At 38.4% G+C, this 24,075-nt stretch overlaps 2 protein-coding genes across 2 annotated transcripts in view; one reads left to right on the forward strand and one right to left on the reverse strand.

Annotated features, from left to right (window-relative positions):
• The window catches only part of bach2b (BTB and CNC homology 1, basic leucine zipper transcription factor 2b), an 88,001-nt gene extending 74,904 nt beyond the window's left edge, over window positions 1–13,097 (forward strand). Inside the window, exons 4-5 of the mRNA XM_059356199.1 lie at window positions 4,647–4,853; window positions 7,229–13,097. Coding sequence (XP_059212182.1) covers window positions 4,647–4,853; window positions 7,229–7,729 — 708 coding nt within the window. The 3' untranslated portion in view covers window positions 7,730–13,097. The remainder of the gene's footprint in view (window positions 1–4,646; window positions 4,854–7,228) is intronic.
• A 5,871-nt stretch (window positions 13,098–18,968) lies between these two features.
• gja10b (gap junction protein alpha 10 b) lies at window positions 18,969–23,630 on the reverse strand. The gene is made up of 2 exons (XM_059356289.1): window positions 22,218–23,630; window positions 18,969–19,403 (listed from the first exon to the last, which is right to left on the reverse strand). The coding sequence occupies exons 1-2, from the start codon at window positions 23,628–23,630 to the stop codon at window positions 19,365–19,367; spliced, it is 1,452 nt and encodes a 483-aa protein (XP_059212272.1). The 3' UTR covers window positions 18,969–19,364.
• Window positions 23,631–24,075: the final 445 nt, after the last annotated feature.

Genomic DNA, 24,075 nt, shown 5'->3' on the forward strand with positions numbered 1-24,075 from the left:
TGTACTTATTGTAACACAGTAGGCCTTACTTTGTTGCCTGGAGAGTACGCAGAGGGAGACTTGTTCAAATTGAACAAGAGAAGTAATGTTTACACAAGCATTTTTCTTTGAAATCTATATTTATCTAGTCAAAAAATGTAGCATCAAGGTAATGAGATACAGTGCCTCTTTATTACCCCTGAATTGCCCCTGGAGTGTATGCGGCATCACTCTGTAGCGCTGTGCAGAGCGGGACAAATATAGAGACCTAACAGGAGATTTTTTTGCATTCTTATTTGTCGTATCTGTAGAGAAGAGGATAGTGTGTGTAGTGTTTGATCAGGATGGAGTGGGGATCCCAGGATGCTGCCAGGGATACATACTGGACTCACATATACAGCAAACTGTACAGTACGTCGGCCCTCAGTGCTAGCTGGGGCACAGAAACTATTCCTCTACAGGTCTTTACAGCTGGTGTTAGTCCTGGAAGAACTCAGTCATTTAGCATCCAGCTACCTTACAGTGGTAATCTTCAAGATTCTTGTGTTGATTTTGGCTATGTCTTTGAATCTTGGCAGCTAGTGCTGTGGTGTTTTTGCACTGAAATTCCCAGAAATAACTTGGCAATCAAACAATGAGTCCACTACTGCAAGTTTGTTGTTGTGTTTGTTTTGTTTTTTTATTATTTTCTGTTGATGACATTTGGCACTTTTTCCTAATTGACTACACATTACTTCTTGTGTATATTTAAAAAAAAAAAAGCTGCAGTTATTGCCAGCAAAATTACAGGCATTGGATGATTTTACATCAAACTCTCTACATGGCACTGAATGCTTCTCACATAAATAAAGGTTTTTTTTTAAATGAGTACAGGTTGATATGATTCATGATTACATCATTCAGCAAGAGAGCAGCAATACATTCATTTATTATTCATCATTTATTTATCGTGTTTATTTAATGTTGCAGATTATTACCTTAGCCCCCAGGACAGAACAGTTCCTATGAGCTTCTTCACGTTATCTTTATTAAGATCAGTGTGTGATGCTTCTTTATAATCCTATTTACAAGCATGTGAGATGTAACAGGGTAATTAATGAGATAGCATGAAACAGAAATGTGCAGAATTCTAAATTTCATATTACAAGATAAGAACTCATTTTAGCTTGGGTAAGATAAGGAGCAAGTATTACACAGACCTTGACCAGAGGTGTCAAGCGGCATTCCTTTTAGAAAATACCTTCAGTTTTTAAAACACACTGCTACAGGAAATATGAGCCAGGGCCTGTGTGAAGTGAATGTTATTGCTTCAGAGCAGGTCAAAAGACTGCAGGTGAGCGCAGAGCATAGTGACCCCTCCCTGTCCAGGTCATCCATCGAAGCATCCAAACCTGCTGCAACTCAACTCAGCACCTGCTGCCAGCTGCCAGCTGCCCAACCTCACACACTGTAGAAATATCCTAAATCAGTGCCCACAATTTAAAAGTTGTTTTATAGTGACAAATCTGACATGATTGGATTAAATAGTTATAGCAGCTTGCAGTAGGAAAGTGTTTATTAGAAACAGAAATGTAATACTTGATTACGTCGGGTTATATCATGGAACTATTTCTTGAGAAACAGAAGTCTATTCAATTACTGAATAAATAAATACATTTTATTTGTGACATACAGACAACAGAAAAGTGTTATTTTGATCGTGAATTTAAGAACATCCATTATTTTTAATGGTGCACGATGTCATGTCTGAGCTACTTTTCACTCTGTACCCCATTTGCAGAATAATGACCCAGAGAAAGAGTGACTGCGGGTAGGGAGGATGAATGAAGAGAATGGAGAAATACATTTATTCAGAACAGTTGGGAGTAAATTTATGACCACTGTTGAAGCATACTCTGTCATCCCAGCATCACTGCTGAACTGGGTCTTGTGGCGAAGTAGCTAAATTTAGCTGTCCCCTGCGTACCGGTGACTGGTGGATGAGGGGGAGAATGAAACCATCACAAGGTCGTCGCGTCTCCTTCCCCTTGTTTTTCTAGCCCACTTTGGCCAAAAATCCCATCAGACGCTGAAGGGGAAATCTCCCAGCTCTTTAGCGCTGTGCATTATGGTACACAGGTGATCAAATCACAAACAGAGTCATCTTCTCCTCTGCTTTAGATGAAGCTGGCAGCGTGTATTGATGTTTTATTGCTTTCCCCGCTCCTCTCTTTGAGGCTGGAGTTGTCATGCCCTGGCAAAGTAGCGAGAGCTGAGTGTGGCCTTGAAAGCTCGGGTCATTATTTATTCATGTGTCTGCATGCAGATGTCGAGCTGAGATGAGAAATAGGGTTGCTAGCGGCTCAGAGGGCTTCACTTCTAATGAGGAAACTCAAGCCATTTTCTCTCTCAGGGATAGATTGACATCTAGATTTGCTACTCATTGAGGAGTCATTTCGATTCTGTCATAAGTAGACACCTTGCTTACCCTTGAGTGCGAGGCTTACACCAGGTGAGGCTCAAGCCACCGCTGCGTAAAGTCTGGTGGATAAACAGAGTTGAGCCACCTCTGTAGCCTCTGCCTGTAGTCATCTGCGCAGTTAAGGGTCTCCAGGGAACAACTGGCCTGGCTCAGCCAGAGCAGCCAGGTACAGTGTGAGTGTGCGATCACATCGCTTGTTCCTCTTTCTCCTCTCTTCCTCCTTTGTTTGACTTCCTGTGCTCCTCAGAGGCAGCCACAGGGAAGGAAAGGAAAAGGGAGAGGAGAAAGAGAGCTGCAGCTCCTCTCATCTCTGCCAAGCTCTCTGGCTGTCTTCCTCTGGCTCTTTGTTATGCCTCCACTGCTTCACTTGCTGCCTAAAGCTACAGATCCCTGGTGCACACAGATACCGCTGGGGTGGATCTGCCTCTGATGTGCTTATCATAAGGTTTGCCATCACCTGAGGGAGGGAGGCTGACTTATTGTTGCTCACCAAACTGAGAAAAAGAGAATAAACATACACAACCTTGATATGGTGTCATATCAGTGAAGAAATACCACATGGCTTCCTGATTTTGGTGTGCACCGCCAAATCACTGCTGTATTTATTCCACTAATTCTTTTGTTCTGCAGCCCATGAAGACTGCTGCTAGTTGCCGGTGTAGATATTCATGCCCCCAGAAATCACCTGACACTGATTTGGATCAGGTTGACAAGTCACTGCCCCCCTCAATCTGTCGTACTGGCACCCTTCCAGGTGCTAAGGGACAGATGGAGAGGGACTCTTTTCTTGGATCACCTTTTCCCCTCTGCCTGAGAATGTGCTACATGTAAGACAGAGAGAGCTCGTGGCAGCTTGTGGCTCACTGAGTCCTGCTCCGCGACTCAGGTAAGGCAGTGCTCTTTTGCCATCTTGTGGTCAAAAGTAGTAACTGTCCTGCAGTTTTTAGGCACAGTGATGCATTGGCTCACCTCGCAAATTCTCTCTATGTAACTGGTCAATTTAGCCATAATCCCTCATTAATCTACATTATTAAATAACACTGGACATGTTTATTAAGTGAATCAGACAAGTCAGAGATGTTTTGGTTGCTCTTTGTTTTTTTAAATTGAAATGTAAATCAGTGACTATGACTTCAAAGTCTTGTGTGCGCCACCAAGATATATACACTCACCGGCCACTTTATTATGTACACCTGTTGAACTGCTCATTAGCGCAAATATCAAGTCAGCCAATCACTTGACAGCAACTCAATGCAATTAGCCATGTTGAAGACAAGCTGCTGAAGTTCAAAGCGAGCATCAGAATGGGGAAGAAAGGTGATTTAAGTGACTTTGAACGTGGTATGGTTGTTGTATTTCACAAACTGCTGATCCACTTTGATTTTCACACACAACCATCTCTATGGAATGCTCAGAAAAAGAGAAAATATCCAGTGAGCCTTGATGCTTGTTGATGCCAGAGGTCAGAGGAGAATGGACAGACTGGTTGGAGATGATAGAAAGGCAACAGTTACTCAAATAACCACTGGTTACAACCAAGGTCTGCAGAAGACCATCTCAGATCATCTCTGATCTCTTTATTAGGTACACAGTTCACCTTATAAAGTGACCGGTGAGTGTATATATACAAAGAAGTGTATCATCATAATAAACTAATACATTGTTAAAAAAGCAAGTCTAAACTGATATTATTATTATTATTATTATTATTATTATTATTATTATTATTATTATTATTTATTATTATTATTATTATTATTATTATTATTATTATTATTATTAATAATAATAATTGTATTGAACAAAAAATGAAAGAAAGATACAGGCTAGGAAAATGTTTTAAAAAAAACAGAATGTATTAAATTAAATGAAACCCCACTTCTTGCAATGAATATGTCTGTTTACTGCTTTGTCATTACTTGTTGGCAACTGTAATGGTTTTCTTTTCTTCTAATTCCACAATGCATCCTCAATTTAATCAATCAATTCATAATTGCGTTCATAAATTAAAATGGATTGTTGTATTAAACACTGGCAAAAGTCAGTAATCATTCCAGTGGCACACTTCAGACTCCTTACAAAAGACTTGGTATTTTGTACATTAAGGGAAACCTCCATCCACCATTAAAGCTCAATAATTAAAAAATACTATTACTTTGTTTTAGGCTATACATAATGCTTAATGGACTTGTTCTCCCTTTGCCAGGTGAAGCTGCCTTTCCCTGTTGATCAAATCACAAATCTTCCACGGAACGACTTCCAAATGTTGGTGAAAATGCACAAACTGACCTCGGAACAGCTCGAGTTTATCCATGACGTGAGGCGCCGGAGTAAGAACCGCATCGCGGCGCAGCGCTGCCGTAAGAGGAAACTCGACTGCATTATGAACCTGGAGTGTGAGATCAGAAAACTGGTGAGTCGGCTGATTCCACCAATACTTTCACCAACTGCCTTCTGATCTGTCCATGAGACTCTCCTCTCGTTGCTCACAGCAACTGCAACTTAAGAAAACACATGCAAATACACAAAACACAAGCAAATTGAGAAAACATCTTCATCAATTTGACAACACAAGTGCAGCATTTAGAAACACGCTGCAAAGACCACAACACAACTCAATAAGAAAAAGAGCTGCAAATAGACCACAACACAACAGAAATGTTTCCAGAGGACACTTAAAAGTGATACACAGGTCAATAATAATTTCATAATAATTTCACATCATAACCTATGGTCATAACGTTATAACGTGAAATTACCATTATCTTGAAATAACATGATAATATCAACACTTCTGTTGTGTTGTGGTCTTTGCAGCGCGTTTTCTAAATGCTGCGTTTGTGTTGTCAAATTGATGAAGATGTTTCCGTAGAAATACCTTTCACTGTTCTCCAATGGGCTTGCATTGTTTAGAGCAGCTCCATTCTATCACCATGATCTGAGTGCCCTCTGGCTGAGTGTGTGGAGCAGTATGTGGGTAGGTGAACTCTGGTTCAACCTGCAGGCAACTGTCATCTCTTTCTGTGATGGGTTTAAATCACACAAAAAATGACAGTTGCCTGATTTGTTGTGTCAGAGCTTGGAAATGTTGCAGTAGTCAGTTGAAGAAGGCTACTATGGTGGTAATATCAATACACCTTTTGCCTTTCGCACATAAGATGCACTTCCATGGACTCACACACTGCAAAAACCAACTGACAAAAAATAAGAAATAAATAACTAGAATTAAGCAAATACATGCTTGAAAAAAGTAAAATTATCTGCCAGTGCAGTAAGTACTTTGTAAGAATTCTTTAAATAAGTAAAAATATCTAGGCACGGAGAAACCAATGATGCCTTGAAATCCAAATATACTTATTTTGAGCAATTGTGGCTTGAATAGCCCAACTGTAGTGACATTAAAATAAGCCAGCAATACTTGAAACAAGTAGTTTTGGTGGTAGAAAACGCTTTTGAAATAAAATTTAAACTACATGCAACTAAAACTCTCAATTGGAGCCAATATTTTAGGTAAAAACCTTTTAAGCGTTTAAGCCTTTAAACAATAGGATAATTAAATAAGCACATAATAATAATACTAATATAATTACATAAGCATATAAAGCTATGGTCAGTAGGTAAATCATACTCAAAACAATATAATTAAGATACTATTGCTAGATATAAGAACAAAATACTCTTTAAGCTTCACGCTTTTTGCAGTGCACACAGGCGTGCGGCAGTTGTATGCCATGAGAGTGTGAGTGAGAGTGTTAAAATAACTATTCATCTCATAATACAGCATACTTTTTATATTAACATGAGTACAGTAACATTTCAGCACAGTATACAGAAGGGACGTTATAGTAGCCTTAAGTCTTTAAAACAACAGTCAGGGCCCCATAAGAGCACAATCCTTTTCTTGCTACAGTTATTCCTGCTGTTTGTACTGGACGTTCCTTCCTAATATCCTTCTGATAGGGATACCATACAGCATTCGTTTTGTACAGCCAGCCAGCCTATAAGAACGTGGGTTTTGTCTACCTCTGCTGGCATGCAGTAGAAACTGCAACAGTATTGTACATTTCTCTCCTCCAGTCCCATCACTTTTACAAAACTAAACTAAACTGTGTGCAGTGATTTTCCTGGAATGAAATTAATTCACAATGTCCATAACATGATACCATGTTGCATAAAAACCCCAATGCAATATTACGCCTTATATAGTTGACAGTACAGTTTTAGCAGTGAGTTAAACTGTCCTTCCAAGAACAAAACATTATTCATTTGTATAGCCAATTGAAACTACCAATGTTTACCTTTTCCTAACAAGCAGCCTCTCTTGGCTATACACTTTCACTTCACTGACTGTACAAAACATGATGAAGGAAACTATTGTGTTTCAACAGTGTGTTAGCATTTGAAAAATGTGCTGTAAATATATAGTGTTTTACAGGTGACAGAGAAAAGAATGAATGGATTTTAGAAAATGGTCATTGAGTGCGTTTTGTGTGGAAAGCAGAAATAGAGTTTTGACCAATGCATGTTAGAAGAGATTAAGAGAAGCTAATGGTTGGATAGATTTAGTCCAAAAGACTGTGTGTGTGTGTGTGTGTGTGTGTGTGTGTGTGTCAGGATTGGAATAAGTAGGGAGTTGGTGGCCCTGGAGACGCAACAGCCTGTGTGTCAATTCTGCTAAAAGAGCTTGAATGTGTGGGTTTAGTTTTATCGGGAAAGTGTGTAAAAGCAACAGACTTTATGCAGTGTGTGTGTGTGTGTGTGTGTGTGTGTGTGTGTGTGTCCGTTCAGGTGTGTGAGAAGGAAAAGCTGCTGACGGAGAGGAACCAGCTGAAGGCGTGTATGGGTGAGCTGTGGGAGAACTTCTCCTGTCTGTCCCAGGAGGTGTGCAGGGACGTCCAGCTGAGCCCTGAACAGGTCCAGTCTTTACATCACTACTGCCCCGTGCTACGGCCCGCCAACTCCACTGCCAGCATCAACGCTGCCCACGAGCCCAAGCCTACCCCCAGCCCCGCCATCAACACCACCACCAGCATCGACCTCACCGCCCACTCGGGCTCAGCCACGCCAGAGCCCAGCTTCCACGGGTCGCCCGGCCCCTCAGAGAGCGAGCCCGACTCGGCCGTCAGAAACGGGGCAGACAAAGATATGGACGGCCAAGACGCCAGCTTGTACACAAAGTCAGGACAGTCCACGGAAAAATCCAACCAGACGGTAACAGTGGATTTTTGCCAGGAAATGACTGAAAAATGTACAACTGATGAGCAGCCAAGGAAGGATTGTACTAAGTAGTGGTGGTTCTCTGTTTTGATGTTTTTGATGTTTTTTATTATTATTTAATTTTACTCTTCTGACAAACCCTCTCTCGGGGTTGCTGAGATGGTCAGCCTCTGCCAGTGTTCACTGAAAAACAAGCTTTGTTTGAGTTTATGTCTTTTTGTGCTGTCTTTGTTTTGTTTTTGTTTTTTTGAACGGTTGACACTAAAGTTGTCTTAACAGCAGCAATACTGTTCTCCAGGTATTCTCCTCTTACCATGACAGAGTGGGAACTTCTCACCAAACCCTAACAATGGTGCTAACCCCGACAGCAACCTCTACAGTGGAGACTCTGTTCTTCATGTGTCACACATCACAACTCAAAGTTGAACCTCATCGGACCTAAGCAGCAGCTCTCTGTCTCTCTGTGTACCAACAGAATCTGTTCCTGCCTTTCTCTTTCACATTTGCTCTTCTTTTTCCCACTCTGTCTCTATCAATCTTCTCTACCTCTTTCTGTCTCTTTCTCTTTCTCTCTGTCTGTCTGTGGTTTTTATCTAACTATATCTCAGTGGCCCTTTTCGTCACAGCAATTCAAACTCAGGAAAAAAAAATCCTCTGAATGTTCAACCGAATTCATGAAAAATGAGAATACAGCTTCTTTACACGAGGAAGTTACAATGCAGTTAGACTGTAAAATGTTCATATGCAAAAATGTCTTCAAGCGTCTGGCATTTGTATTTCTGTACAGGAGAATTTTGTACAGGCTGTAACCGAAAACATTCCTCCTTTGCCTTCCTCAGCACTGATTTGAAAGGAAAAAAGGTTTTTTTTTTGCAGGCAGTTAAATGGCTACTTTTATTTCCCACTCATCAGCAATACCATTGTATTTGGATGTTGTAACGGTGATTTTCAAGTGCTTGTTTGGCAGAAATGTATATAGTATGGAGCATGATGACTGTAACAGTGATTTTGTACAGGTAGAGGCTTAGATGTTTCTTTTTCACGGGGTTATATCAAGCACCTTTTTGCTAAGGGAAAATCTTTGCTTTGCTGTTTCCTGTCCTGCCTAATGAATGCTCCCCATCACAGTGAGTGTTCTTATACTCAGGAAATCAGCTTGATACATACACATACAGTACACACAGACACATGCGTCAACACATGTAACATTTTGAGCCCCATGCATGTATAAAATTAGACATTCAAGACGTGTTTTAACGCGAGGCTCAGGCCAGCTCCTCTCCACCTTTGACTCCTCTTTAAATGTGAAAAAAAAAAGAGTTCTGCCTTGTGTTTTTTGGAAGAAATCTTATTTCTTATCAGTATTTGAAGATGCTATTTGTGTACACTGTCGCAGACATGCATTGGATTTCTTCAGTGTTGCCATTAGAAAGCAAAAATCGCTGACAACATATAAGTGACAGATACTTTAAGTTTTTTTCAAATTGATCCTGAAAGAAATGAGCATCTATTGACTAAAAGAAAAAAATATTGATTCAAATCAGGCACTTTGTTTCTGGCCCCAATCGCTCAGAGCCATTTAGCACTTCAATAAGGGTGTTTGTCTTTGTTTTAGACCCTTTACAAGTCTCAGACTGGAGCACTTAAATTGGCACTTCAAGAGGAAACGTCTTGTTGAAATGGTTATATACAAATAATATCTCTCAATGAAGAAATGTATCTGAAACTAAACACAAAAAGAAGCTAATGTTTTAGTATAAGAGTGTTCACACCTTATATTTGTATTTCTTTAGGAATTGAATAAGCTCATTCAGATTTCATTTCATGTGAAAGCATTGTATGTGTTGTCCAAATGATTGAGTAACAATCATATAAGATAGTAACACGTTTGCCCTAATTGTGCATTTGTTTGAACATCCTCCTTTGTGATGTGCATGCATGCTGCCTATAGCTATAGGCCTAGTTAGTTTGTCTAGCTTCTGTTTACCTCGTAAGTTTTCTCTGGAGCAGTCTGCTTTTTAAATGATATATTTTTTAAATTTCTGTGTATAAACAGGCATGATGAGCTGAATCACCCTCACTAGAGACAGGCTTCAAGTACAAGCAGGGCCATACTCTAGCACAAAGGTTGAAATCTATTGGAATATGAAGTTGTTCTTTAAAGCCCCAATCCAAAATGGCAATACCTGTTAGCCTGATGTCACCTGTAGTTCAGCTGCTGTTCCATTAGCTTCTCTGCATCATTGAGATGCGTGCAAACATTTACTATTCTCACTCTGAGACAAAGGAGTATATACTTCAGTACTTGCAATTAAAAACCCTTCCTGATTTGAAAAAAAGTTCATATTGACTGTATGTGGGGAATTATATCAAAAGTAGGTTGAGATATTGTCAGCATTTTTTTTTCTTTTTAAATGCTGACTTGTTAAAACTTGAGTTGGACTCCCTTGCTTGGTTTGGAGCTGTAACTGCTGCTACAAAGCTCCACCCCTTTTGATGTAATCATACTTTCAAGGTAGCCTCATACAAGTGGGCACAAAATGTTTTACACCATTTGAAGGAGGTTCAGCTCATCGTATCAGTTTATATTTTGAAATGTGAATCTTTGAAAAAACCCAATTCAAAATCACATTGACATTTTAACAATGTTTGCCTATAAATGCAGACTAACAACATATTTATGCTGTGTGGTTCATGCACAGGATTTTATAATTTACTTTGTTAAAATCACAAATTTCAAATTTCAATAGAAAGTGCTGTAGTAAATACTCATTTGTCTCACAATATGGACAGCAAACCAGCAAAACAGTGTTTCAGTACTCTTTAAGATTTTTTTAAAGCTACAAAACTTGAATTCCCGAAAAATCTTTTTATTTTTGGCCAAATTAGTCTGGGATTGGGGTTTTAAACTTTGGATTCAATGTTTTGAAGTTCTCCCCCTGACTTTAACGGATGTAAATTTTAGATGTAGTTTTAAATATGATGTCTCGTGTGAGACTGTTTCAGATTAAGTGTATTTAAACCTGTCTTAAAATTCTTAAAAGACTGGTACATAGACCCATGCACAAACACATGCACACATACACGTATATTCATACAATACACACACAGTACATACGCTGTGGCACAGCCTAAGTGTGGAGAAGTAGTGGTTCTTCATCGACTGGTGTTGTTTTTCGTGTTTGTTCATCTCTTTATCCTATTTGTGCTCTGTTCATTCTTTTTTGCATATTTTCTGCAGCACAACAGTATTGACCCATGTTCAAGCCAGACAACTAAAGTAGAACCATCTACATTACAGAATCTTCTTTACGGCAAATGTTATGCAATCCATTTTCTATTCATGTGCTTTACATTTGCTTGATCCTACATTAAGGAACCTAGGTGTTGCATTTGAGAGCGCCGACTTTCTGTTTGGAGAAAAAAAATATTGACACTTGAGACGTTTTTGGATAGCAGAATTTATTTTATACATATTGATCTTAGGATAAACAGAGGCCCCTGAGGGTCTTTCTCCAATCAGAAAAGCTGTTTGTTTAACACTGACTGTTTGGTAACAAAGTACAGTAACAGGTATCACCTTCACTGGTGGGATGAGTTCATGTCAGCATCTACAACATGTCCACTGTTTTTTGAAGGGTCAGTTTAAGTTACAAAAATTAATTAAAATAAAATTCTCACTTGTGTCTTGTGACATCTAGTCCTGCAGATAGTTTCAGTTTTATTGGTCCAGGTTTTTATCTTTGTAAGATTTCTGCATACAGAGGAGGAATTGTCTTTGTGGTGCTCACATCACTCAGGACATTCATATATAGATATCTTCCTCTTATAATCACATTGCTGTAAACAGTACTTTTTTTCAGAACTAGTCTCAAAACATTGATGAATAAAATATAAAACTATATGAATGGTTAGATACCACTAGAGGTAAGTGAGAAAAATATTTTTTTGTCATTTGGGTGAACAGACCCTTTAGTGTCTCAGGGTGCCAAGCATTTAAACATGCTCTCTATATCACTCTGAAGCAGATTTGTTTGTTTGTTTGTTTGTTTTAAGAGTCAAACAAAGCATCCCTGAAAACAATTTGTCAATGTTACTTACTGTATTCATTGATTTTGGCCACTTAGGGGCAGCAGAGCAAGCTTTTAACATAACATGGACATATTATCACTTTCTAAACGTTCAGTGGCTTACAATTTGGCAAAGTGTTGCCTACTAACACATTGAGCAGGCACAGGGCAACATCATCATTCATTTGGTGTGGTGTACTTCCAATAACCCTTTTAGCTTTGCTTTTTGGTGTCCACCAATTCCTGAGAGAAATATTTGTCTCTTTACCTGCTAAATGCTCGACTATTGTCACCAGCTAGTATCTGTTCCATTTGGTACTCAGCAGGTAGCAAACACTGAGTTTAATAAAGATCTTTTGTGAAAAACAGCTGCCTGCTGGAAACAAGATCGATGAATTTGCTGATTGGTAACCAAAACAATGAGCTAAAAGAGTTCTGAAGAGCTAAAGAGAAGTTTTGGGGATACTTTTCTGCTGGTATTTCTCTACAAGCAACCCCTTTCACATTACACATAGTCATCTGATCTGATCTGACGACTATATAAAATACAGATTTTTTTTTTGTGGCTTTAGAATTATGTAACAGTAATAATGGGCATGAACACCTAAAACAAATTTAAGAAACTGAGAGACACGAGGAATCCTCCGGGTTACATTTTTGGCTATAGTCAACAGTGGATTGCTGTTGCTGTAATTGAAAGCTCATACCTTATTTGCTGTGTATTTGTCTTGTTTGATTAAACATTTTTTGTTGCTGCTTCTCTGAAACAAACACTGGCTTTTCAACTCCAAAGGTAGTTCTTTAAAAGATTATGAACAAAAAACATGCCTTTCTCACAGACTGCTCAGCTTTATTTAAAAAGAAAAAAAAATCTGGTATCCTGGTTGAATGCACAGGCTGAGATTATTGAGTAAAATATAAAAATGGAAAATGTTTACAAAAAGGTGTCATGTCATGTTTGATCAATTTTTGCCATGTAAAAATTGTTCGGTTCAATTGGACTGGTTTTTGGTGTTGTGTAAAGAGACAAAGAATGAGTTTCCTCACCTTGTCTTTAATCCACTTTTGGGATGGGTCAGCATTACATGGATACAAGTGCACCTCCGATATTTGCCTTAGAACTTGCAGAGGCCATAGTTCACATTCAAGTGAAGTGAGTGTATGCAGGGGCCTGGGCCCCCATCCCTGAGTCACCAGTGCGGACTTTCTCACACTTATCTACCTGTGAAATCCTTCATACCTCTCATAACTGGTCAATGACTGTATCAGCAAACTGCATCAGGTGTTTTTTCTACATGCTTTTTACACAGATTATATGGATTATTGTATTAGTAGATTTTGGTGCATCATTTTTAATGTAATAGCTCTTAAGCTTGTAGTTCAAGTTGTTGTTTTTTCTTTCATTTTTCTAGATGACTGTTTTGTGTTAATATTGTCAATTTGAAATAGCTGTTATTTGCTTATTCTCTACTAAGAGTTCTTACCTTTATAATTTTTAAATGCTTCATGACCCTAATTAATTAAAATGACTTAATAACCATTGTAAATACGGTATTGTGCAAACCCCATCTTCATTCATTTCAATTGCTAGTGTTATATAAATGACTCTTTTGTCTAGACACCATTTCTCTTTATGAAATAAAGAAACATGCATATCATGCTTTGTGTTTTGTGGATGTTGTTGCAAAAAGAATGTTGGTGAGCATCAAAGCTGCATTCATTGATGTGTTTGGCCACTTGGGGGCAGCAGAACATGCTGCAAACACATATAAAGTTGATATGGTACACATGTTGACAAACGTTGCTTAAACCGTCCAACAATCACAGAGCAACATTAGACATCATTTGGAGTTGTATGTCTGTCCTCCTGCAAGAAAGGAGTAATAATTAAGTAAATTAAGTAATAAAAATATGTGTCCCTTTACTGCTGAATGCTTCACGTCTCGTCATCAGCTAGTAGCTGACTGTGCCTGGCTGCTGTTTGGTGATAAGCAGGTCATGTACAATGGGTTTATCCAAGCTTTTTACCTTTTTACTTTTTTAACAGTTGCTTGCTGGTGAGAGCAGTGAGGATGAACTAAAACAGTAAAGTTGTGGGCAGTAAAATCAAAATAATTGGCTGAAAGAAACTAAAATGCTCTGTAGGGCTGCAACTAACGACTATTTTAATAGTCGACTAGTCACCGACTATTGAAACGATTAGTCGACTAATCGGATAATTATTAATTTTTTCTTAAATTTAGCATGAAGTTGCTTTAAATATGTGGCAAATGATAATAAACACAAGAAAGATGGGTACTTAAATGAAAAATGCATCTTTTATTCAACAATTCAGCCACTGATTCATACAAAAAATAAATAAACCTCTGTCCATTTTTTCTGGACAGGAAAATGTGTTTTATAAAACAGTATTTCTGCTCCATCAAGTGGGTGGAACTGGTTCTGGGTTCTGGATGTAGTCTGGGTTGAACTGGGCTCACCTGTTGGAACCTCATATCACAGACCAGCACCAGTACTGACTCAGTGAGGAGCCTGTTGCTGCACATCTGCTTCTTCTGCAGAAAGGCTCCATGCTGGCTCTCTTCTTTAGACTGCATGCATTTAATTTAAAATACGTTCGTCAGACATAACGTTAAAGCTCTCTTTTAAAGCGAAAAAATGCGCTTATAAACAAAACGTATCGGCTGAATGTTACTTGAATCTTACCGAGGCGAGTCTGACTCCGTTTGGTTCAACTGCCCGACGTGCTTTCTATTTAAATGCTCGTGCATCGCCGAGGTGCTGCCGTGACACGCAAGGTCTGCTTTGCAAACCTTGCAAGTCATTTTTTTATTGGCCGTATCCAGGCTAAAATGCTCCCAAACTTTCTAAGTTTTGGTACGTGTAGCTGTGTTGGACGCCACCATTTCTGTGTACGTTACTGCTCGCGCTCGGCAGAGATTGTAATGAAGTGAGATGCGTCACTCTGTTGGAAAAACACTTCTGGCGACTATTTCTATTATCGATTTTTGTCGACAACGTCGACGAATCGTTGTAACCCTAATGCTCTGTAGAGTTGAGGAAACTGCGGGCTAGTGATAATTCTTTGTCAGTACAAGTGACTCCTTTCATGCTATTGATGTGAACTAAAATATGAATTTATTTGGTATTAGTACTTTTACTGAAGTAAAGGATCTGAATACTTCCACCACTGACCTTTTTACTTCTTTACTTTTTTTTATTTTTTTATTTTATTTTATTATTATTTATTTTATTTTTTTTATTTAATTATTTAATATATTTTTTTATTTTTATTTATTTATTTTTTTCCTGCGCTTCTGCGCATGCGCGCCTCCGGTACGCTTCTGCGCATGCGTGGGCCCGGTGCGCTTCTGCGCATGTGCGGCCCTGATGCGCTTCTGCGCATGTGCGGCCTCTCTATGCTTCTGCGCATGCGTGGCTTCCCGCACATGCGCAGAAGCGCACCAAGCCCGCGCATGCGCAGAAGCGAAGGAGGCTGCACATGCGCAGTAGTGCATCAAGGCCGCACATGCGCAGAAGCGCACCAAGCCCGCGCATGCGCAGAAGCGAAGAAGGCCGCACATGCGCAGAAGCGCACCGGGCCCGCGCATGCGCAGTAGCGCAGGGGGAAAATAATTAAAAATATAATAATAAAATTTAAAAAATTAAATTAAAAAATTTAAATCAAATAAAAATTTAAAAATTTAAAATAAAAAAGGAAAGAAGTAAAAAGGACAGTATGTATATATTGTATATAGTTATTGTGCATTTGTGTACGCGTGCATGCTGGATATAGTTATTTTGCATGGGGCACTTAATTTCTTAATCTGTCCGTCCATGGGTCAACACTGCCTCCTGACCAGGTTCTACAAAGGTTTTCACCAACTCAGACTCAACTCAAACCCCCAAGTATACATGTTTACTCTTGGAAAAAATATTTTGAGCATGACTTTATCAAACGATCTGATTTTGTCTGTATGGAAATGAGCGCACATTTGATGAGTTATGGCCTCATTTGCATATGTAAACATTAAAATACAAAAAACATGCAATACATTTTTTTCTCTTCTTAACATAAGTAATCAACTGAGAAAGTTTCATGGTGATATCTATTTCATTTTTTTTACCCTATTCACCTGTGGTGTCTTTACTTTATTTTATTTATTTACTTTATTTTTCATTTTCTTATTATGCTAATTATGTAAATTGCCCAAAGTGCAACTTTTAGCAACCAAGTTAATTTCCATCCATTAGACCTATAGATGACACTTCTGCAATTAAACTTTAGGGTTCTCAACATTTCTGGGTTCAAGAAATTACGACTAGACTAATGGTGCATATTCTTAATATAATTTTGTGTTTCAACGAATTACCACAAACTCATTGACAGCAGAATTTCAGTAGGCCTACTGGTTGATTTCTATGGTACTTGCATAGTTCACAGCCACACAAAATGAAACTACCATGTTTTGGTCTGTTGTGTCCACAGTAACTGAAGAGCACATAAAGGCAGCAGAATACTATTCAATAGAAGATAATAATTTGGAACTTGAATACACAATTACTCTTTTCCAGTAATGTTCATGTACTGTATAAGTAGACTTGTTGTCCCAGAGGATAGGCCATTGGTTGTACATATCAGCCATGTTTATGATGAGTGAACAATTAATATCAATAGGACATTTTATAATCTGGACAGACTAGCTGTTGAGATATCTTGCGGTCGCCAAAGTTTCGAACAGAGGCCACCCAACTGGCTAATATCACCTTCTTCAAAAAAAAACACATTGTAAGACTGGAAGTCACACTGGAGTCATTCTGGAAAAAACAACAAACCACTTCGACATAACAGTTCAATCTTTCTGAAGAGGGGGAAAAGTTTAATTTTAAAACATTCACAAAAAAGCTTACATTTGTCAGATATATTCCAGTCATCCTTGAGATAACGGACAAAACAGGTTTTGATTTTACAAAAAAATATCTGGATAATTTCCAAAACATATTAATACATTTTTGTTAAATGATATATTCTCTATCCCAGTTGTAGATGTTTTTTATGTAAATTGTGTGTTTGCTGGATCAACACTTAATTTTTGTCAACACCATCAGACACATAAAAATACAAAAAATTATGTAATCATAAATATTTTCACTCATTAGTTTTCCAAGTTCCCCTAATGATGCGTATAGGTCTTAAAATCAATAAAATAACATTTTTAAAGCCAAAGAAGTCCATGTTTAGTCAATAGAATTGAAATCATATTATGAATTGCATTTGTCTTTAACCTTTACATTTAACAGTGAAATTAAAATAAACATGACCATTGGAAATGTGTTACTCTCTGAACACATATCCTTCAAGGAATAGAACAGATGCCCTTTTCAAAGAAATACTATAAAAAATAATGATCTGACAGAATTGACAAGGCATCATCGGAGTTGACAAGGCTTTCCCTCAAAAACGCTCAAAAAAGGACAATGTATTATGAAGTAGGACCTCTTGAAATCCGTGCAGAACCTCATTGAATTGCATGTAGATATTCACTGAGACACAGATCAAATCAACACATTACTAATGACTGCTTGCCATCATGAATTCAGGTAGAGATCCAAACACAAAGGTGGAAGAGGAGCAGCACAAATAAATCAATTTCATTCATCAATTTATTTATTCACTCTCAAAAAACAAACACTTCAAACTATAATTACTTCATAAGAGAGTGCAACATATTAGTGTAACAATAGTACATTACTTTATATTAACAAAACCAGACATATTCAACAGGGGATCCACAAATCTTTCAAATACAAATTTCCATTTCTTTTTCTTTTTCTTTTTCCACAAAAAAGAGTACAGTCACCAAACACACCTAATATCTTAGATATTAGTCTGTTGATAATTATTACATTTTTGACAAAGCATTACAAATACTTCACACTACTGTCCTTTTTACATGTTAATGCTATACCATTTTACATGTGAGCTAACATGGGGTCCCTCCACTGTCTCTATAAACTGAGGAAAACCTCGGAAAGGGATATTGAAGACGCCTGAACTAAACTATCCTACAATGATCCTACAGTGAGTAAATCAAACATTAACCGATCACATTTTTTTGCATTTACATGCATTCGTTATTCCTTCCGTGGAATTACAGTTTGTAGCTCAAAGCATAAATTATTTTAAAACGTTGAACACTGAAAGACTTCTATTCTTTAAAAGTCTTATATTCTTGAAACATCTCAGTCATTCTAGATCATGGTGCTGTTTAAAGCGTAACTTTTGTGTTAGGGTTAGGGTTTTAACATATTCAAGTACACTGCTGTATATCACAACTCGATTGAATTTGACACATGAAACTGCAATAGCAATAACAATGCATATGAAGTGATATTACTGGTATTAACAACATTAAAATGCTTAAACACTGGACACTGAAATGGCATTAATCAACACCATCAGAAAGCTTCAACACCGTCAGACACAAAATTTGATGGTGTTGACAAATTAGCACATTTCTCCTTATATCACACAGGATTCTCACAGAAGCCATCTAGTTTATCATATGTTGGTCATGGTCCAGCCATCTATGTAAATCAATGCTATATATATATATATGCAGAACATTTTACTCAAATGATGACTTCTAGTCATTTTGGAGTTGACACGCTATGGTTGTGACATGTGTATATTAGTTAGTACATATGAAATGCAAAGTATTATCAAAAACTTACTAGAGCTAAAATGTTCTCATGCCATCAGGAAGACCAAGGAGGAAGGAAAGGGGTTCTTTGAGTTATAGCTGCACTACATTATTCCTGATTTTATTCCCAATTCAAAAAAGTCTGATGGTGTTGACACATTTTCAGTTGACCAGAAAGTACATTAAAACATTTCAAAATATATTTTTGAATGTTTATGAAATAGATACTACTTTATCTACACATAATATTGATAAAGTTATATTACTTTTTGGGCTTTTTTAAAGCATTGGAGTGTGATGAGACCTGCTTCCAGACATGGGTTTCTGTAGGCACTGGTCACATATTATATAATTTAGAATAAATGTCCCAGTTCTCAAGAATCACTGATTCAAACAATATTGGGATACTCTCAGTCAAAACAAAACACTGAATTGGAAGAGCCCTTCATCCTCTTATGTCCTCTTATGTATGATAAAGCATAAACACTTGATAAAGAGCTCCCTTTTTTTTCTTCTTTTTTTTTGTGGTTGCCAATTCCACAATCTTTAATTACAATCTTCAGTCAAAAGTCTTTTCAACAGGCTTTTATTCTCATTAAATGAGCAGTCACATATGCTTTCACCCAAATATAATTTGGATTCATATTTTATTTAGCAAGTGGCTTGCAAACTATCATTATAGAAGATATCTGATGCTGGAGATATCATTTGAAAAGTACATTAAGCAAATCATTAAATGTCTTTTGTCTGTGAAACGTTAACATATTTGAAGTGAAGCTCTAGTTCATGCCAAATACATACTGTATAAACATACGGTGAACACATAAAGTTATAGTTAGGATGACAGGATGAAAGTCCCATTGTGGTCAGGCTCCCATGGTCCCTTTTGAACTCCCATATGCTTCTAGCTTGGTCACAGAACATCATTTTCAATTATTTTTTCATGATTGAAGACAGCTCCAGAATCATACTCTGAAAAAAAGAAAAGTGTTGACAATACATGGTTATTATTCAAACATTTCTCTTAGCAGCCAGAAATCTTGTTTGGGTTTTTGTTTTTGTTTTGTTTTTTTGTTGTTGTTTTTTTGGGGGGAGGGGTTCCGCACGTTTTTTTTTTTTTTTTTGGTTTGTTTTTAAATCTTGCTATCTTGATGTAGAAGCATCAGCTATGTATAAGGTATAATGTAGCCTATTCAGGGGCGCAGATGGGATTTTTGAACTGGGGGGACGAAGCTTACCAAATGATTTCAATTCAATTTGTTATTTTTCCACTCCATGCCTTTTTTATTTAAGCATTTTTAAATGAACTGTGGTGTAAACAACAACCGACATATTTACATAAAAGAAGTTTCTACAAACAAATTAACTGACTTGAAGGTGACTCAATGAAGGTCCCAAAAACATCTCTCCTCCTTTCATCACCCTGAACATACTGCTGGGCATTTTCTTGTCTGTCAGGATTTTCTGAGACTATGACGGGAGGACCCAAACAAAGTCCAGGTGTCCGGGAGCAAGCTGCCCTGGAGAAGATTTTTGCCCTAAAAGCCTAAATTTGGTGGCCTCTCGCACATTCTAATGCCACTATTCAATCGTAATCATTGCATATTTTTTATGAATTATTGTAAAGAATAATAAGGGTTCTTATATTTTTTTATTTAAGGCGTCATATTTTGACAGTCTTTTTGCTAATTCTATGGTGGACTTAAGTCTATTTAGCCTAGCTATCTTTCTGAGTTTTAAAGTACGCTACAAGGTTCGATTTTCCAATAATATTCGAATAGTTTCCAGCGAATATCAATGTGTATGTGCTGGATGGTGTGTGACTGTGCGTACCTTATGAAAAGTAAGTGTTTTATGGAGCTGCAGACGTTGTAGTGTGGCATGTAATGTACGAATACATACGTACTTCCTACGGGCACTGCACTAGTATAAATAATGCAAAGATGTGTTTGGAGTGGTTGGTTAATACAAATCCCAGACTTTGACCCAGTAGACCAGTGTTCATGTCCTGTATGAAACCAACTGCGTAACAGAAGTTAAGTGCAGAAGTATCTGTTTTTAATCCCAGTCCTTTACCTTAACCATAATTAGGTGGTTTTGTTGCCTCGGAGGTTTATTCTCCATGCATGTAATGAGCAGAAACTGACACGTCGCCCCTGACAAGTCCAAAACTAATGCTAAAGGTGTCTTGTGCATCTGTATCTGATGGCGAGGAACACTGACCACAAGCACTGGGATCTGAAGGGTTTGACGTGAGAATGTGGTGGAGCTCTATTCCAAGTGGGCTGGGTTCAGTTAGAAACAAATAATGTCACTTTCATGAGGGCTTTCAAACTTTGATGGATAACAGTAGAGGTAAGTGAGGAACATATTTTGTCCCAGGGGTTTAACTTCTCACCTTGCTTCAGTGATGAATAACTGCACTCCAAGGTGTGTCGAACACTGTGATATCACTGGTAGGTGCAACAGAGCAAACTTCAAGAAGACTAAAAGATTTAATCCAGAGAGGAATTTTTAAACTGTCTAGATAAAAATGAATCAAAGAAATGAAATACAAATATATAATTCACATTGTTAGATCTATTTCCTTATAATGCATGAACAGCATGCTTACAGGCAAATATTTAGCCTCTGTCTTTAATGACTCAATGCAGTTCTTTATTGTGACATTAATTTACAAATGACTAAACAAAAAGACAAAGTGAAGATTTGAATTATATTTCAGTGCTGTCCAGCAATGAGCTGCATGAACCTGACAATATTAAACGCAATGTTACTGTTATTGGTTTTCATTTTCATTACAAAACGAAAAACCATCTACTGTCCAAGCACAGTCCAGGGAGACACAAGCTGATGTCAGCCATGCATTAGAAGGAAATACATGAGACGTGACAGAGGTCTGGGCCAAGGTTATTATAGTGAAATAACGAAAACTAGAATAGAAAAAACATTTTCATTAACTGAAATAAAAAATAAAAACTTGAGTTTAAAAAAAAACGATAACTAACTGAAACTGTATTGTGTGGTTACAAAACTAACTAAATCCACCAGAATACATATAGGGGCAACACTGCATAATCATTTTTGGTTGATATGAAATGTATTTATTTAGCTCCGACCAAATAGCTGCTGGTTAGTGAACATGCAGGAACACATTGGTAGACTGAGATGTCTACACTCAACCAAAATTCAAAACACCTGGAACTGTAAGAGTTAATAACCTTATTGGGGCTGAGATGGATAAGGCAATAAAGGAAATAAAGGCAAAATTTATTATGACCTCTTTGAATCTTGCACATGACAAATACCCCATTATAAAAAAACTAAAACTAACACTAAAACTAATTAAAACTAAACTAAAACTAAAGCATTTCAAAAAAACTAAAACTAACACTAAAACTAATTAAAACTAAACTAAAACTAAAGCATTTCAAAAAAACTAAAACTAGGAAACTCACTCTAAAACGAATTAAAACTAACTGAAATTGAAAACAAAAATTCACAACAAAATTAAAACTAAAACTAATTAAAAATCCAAAATTATTTTAACCTTGGTCTGGGCTAGGTCCCAAATACCCTCACATCCTGAGGCCACTGTGTATACCTGACCTGCTGTGACTGACTGTACAGAGCGGATAAATATATATGATATATATTATCAATATTTGTTTATCAATTGCCCCAGGCCACCTGTCATTTTGCAAAAGTGGCCCCTTGCCAATACAAGTGGAGTACCTCTGCTTAAAAGGATTCAAATTAAACTGAATCCCCCTTTTCTGTTCTCACCATTGACATCCTCCTGCCGCTTGCTGGAGGCGGCGGGGTCACTGCTGGACTCTCTCGCTGGTTGAGGTGCTGGGCCTCGCCGTCGGTTCCACTCTGAGAATCGGTGCTGTCAGACGGAGTGGCCAGCTTGCCCTCCGACAGCCCTCGGGACATAAAACTACACTTTCTGGCTGTGGGGTAATGGTCACTCTCTGGAGAATCACTCATGTCACTGAGCTCCTTACAAACACTCACTCTGCTCTGCTTCCTCTGCGGGTTCCTCAGGGCAGCTGGGATCTCCATGTGGCCGGCCATCAGTGTGGGTCGAGGTCCTGGGTACTGGGGCCGGCCCGAGACATGAGCTTCATTGGACTCATCGCTGCTGCATGAGGGCTTCCTGTTGTCCAGCATATTCCGCCGCTCCGGGACCCCCGTGTGCTGAAGACCCTGGTTGTCAGCTTGGCTGGGCAAGTGTGTTTGTGTGGGCTGTTGGTAGTAGCTGATGGACCCCTCCCTATTCTGATGGGCAATTGGAGCCCAGTTCAAAGGCAGTGGCTCCCTATTAGCATCAGGCACAACAGAGCAGGTCCTCTGTGTAAGCTGGATCAACCTCTGTGGGGAGGAGTTAGTGAGCACACAAACCTGCTGCACCATGGAGTTTTTCTTTGACCTGCACACGCTGTCATCGTCTCCATATTTGTATCCATACAGGCTTTGTTTAATCTTCTTCACCCCCAGATGGAAAATCTCCAGCAGGTTGAGGAATAAAGAAACTCCAGCAATAACCAGCATGAAAACCATGAAAATGTTCTTCTCTGTTGGTCTTGATACAAAACAATCAACACTGTTGGGACAAGGCAACCTCTCACATTTGTACAGAGGAGACAGTCCAATGCCATACAGAGCACACTGACCTATAATGAAACCCACCTCCACCACAGATCTGGTTAAGATATGGAAAACATATGTGCGCAGCAATGAGCCTCTAAGGGGAGCTTTCCTTACTCTCTTCTGTTCATCTAGTTTCCTGAGCTCTCGCTCAATTCTTTTATGGTCCTCCTGGACAGGGTCTGTCCCCTCCAGCTCAGCTTTCAGACAGGCTTTCTTTCTGTGCCTCTCCTTCTCAAGGGTCCTCAACCGGTATAATGCATGTCCCATGTAGACCAGAGACGGAGATGATACAAATATGATCTGCAGCACCCAGTAGCGGATGAGGGATATGGGGAAAGCCTGGTCATAGCAGACATTCTTGCAGCCCGGTTGCTCTGTGTTGCAAACAAACTCACTCTGCTCATCATCCCAAACGTCCTCAGCCGCAACACCGAGGACAAGCATGCGGAAAATGAAGAGGATGGTAAGCCAGATCTTCCCCACAATGGTGGAATGAATATGGACCTCTTCTAAAATACTCCCTAATAAATTCCAATCACCCATCTTCTGTTACATTATTATTTTTTATTATCTGTCAATGAATAAAGAAAGACAAGGAGATTGTAGGTTTTTCATCAAATGGAAAGTCAAAAGTTGAATAAAAAGGCTTTTACTTACATGTTTTCTAGGGTCCTTGTCTCATCCTCATCAGAATAAAGCCATTATAAAAGAGCAGACTCATTTGTGGAGTCATCAGGGCTCATTTGTCATCCCGAAAAGACAGATGAGACCCCATTGTGCAGTGTTGCCGACACTATTTCAATGCTGTTGCAAACTAGGACTCCAGATTGAAGCCATTGATCCAACACATGGCCCTATAACGCCCTGAGGCTAGCTTCACCCTGACACTTTTAACAGGACAGTACACTGAAAATAGCATCAACTGAGATGTCGATACACAGCCATGTACAATGTGTTCAACTTTCTTGCTTACATACAATAGCATGCC

The sequence above is a fragment of the Centropristis striata genome, chromosome 18 (genome assembly GCF_030273125.1).
Source record: "Centropristis striata isolate RG_2023a ecotype Rhode Island chromosome 18, C.striata_1.0, whole genome shotgun sequence".
Taxonomy (NCBI): domain Eukaryota; kingdom Metazoa; phylum Chordata; class Actinopteri; order Perciformes; family Serranidae; genus Centropristis; species Centropristis striata.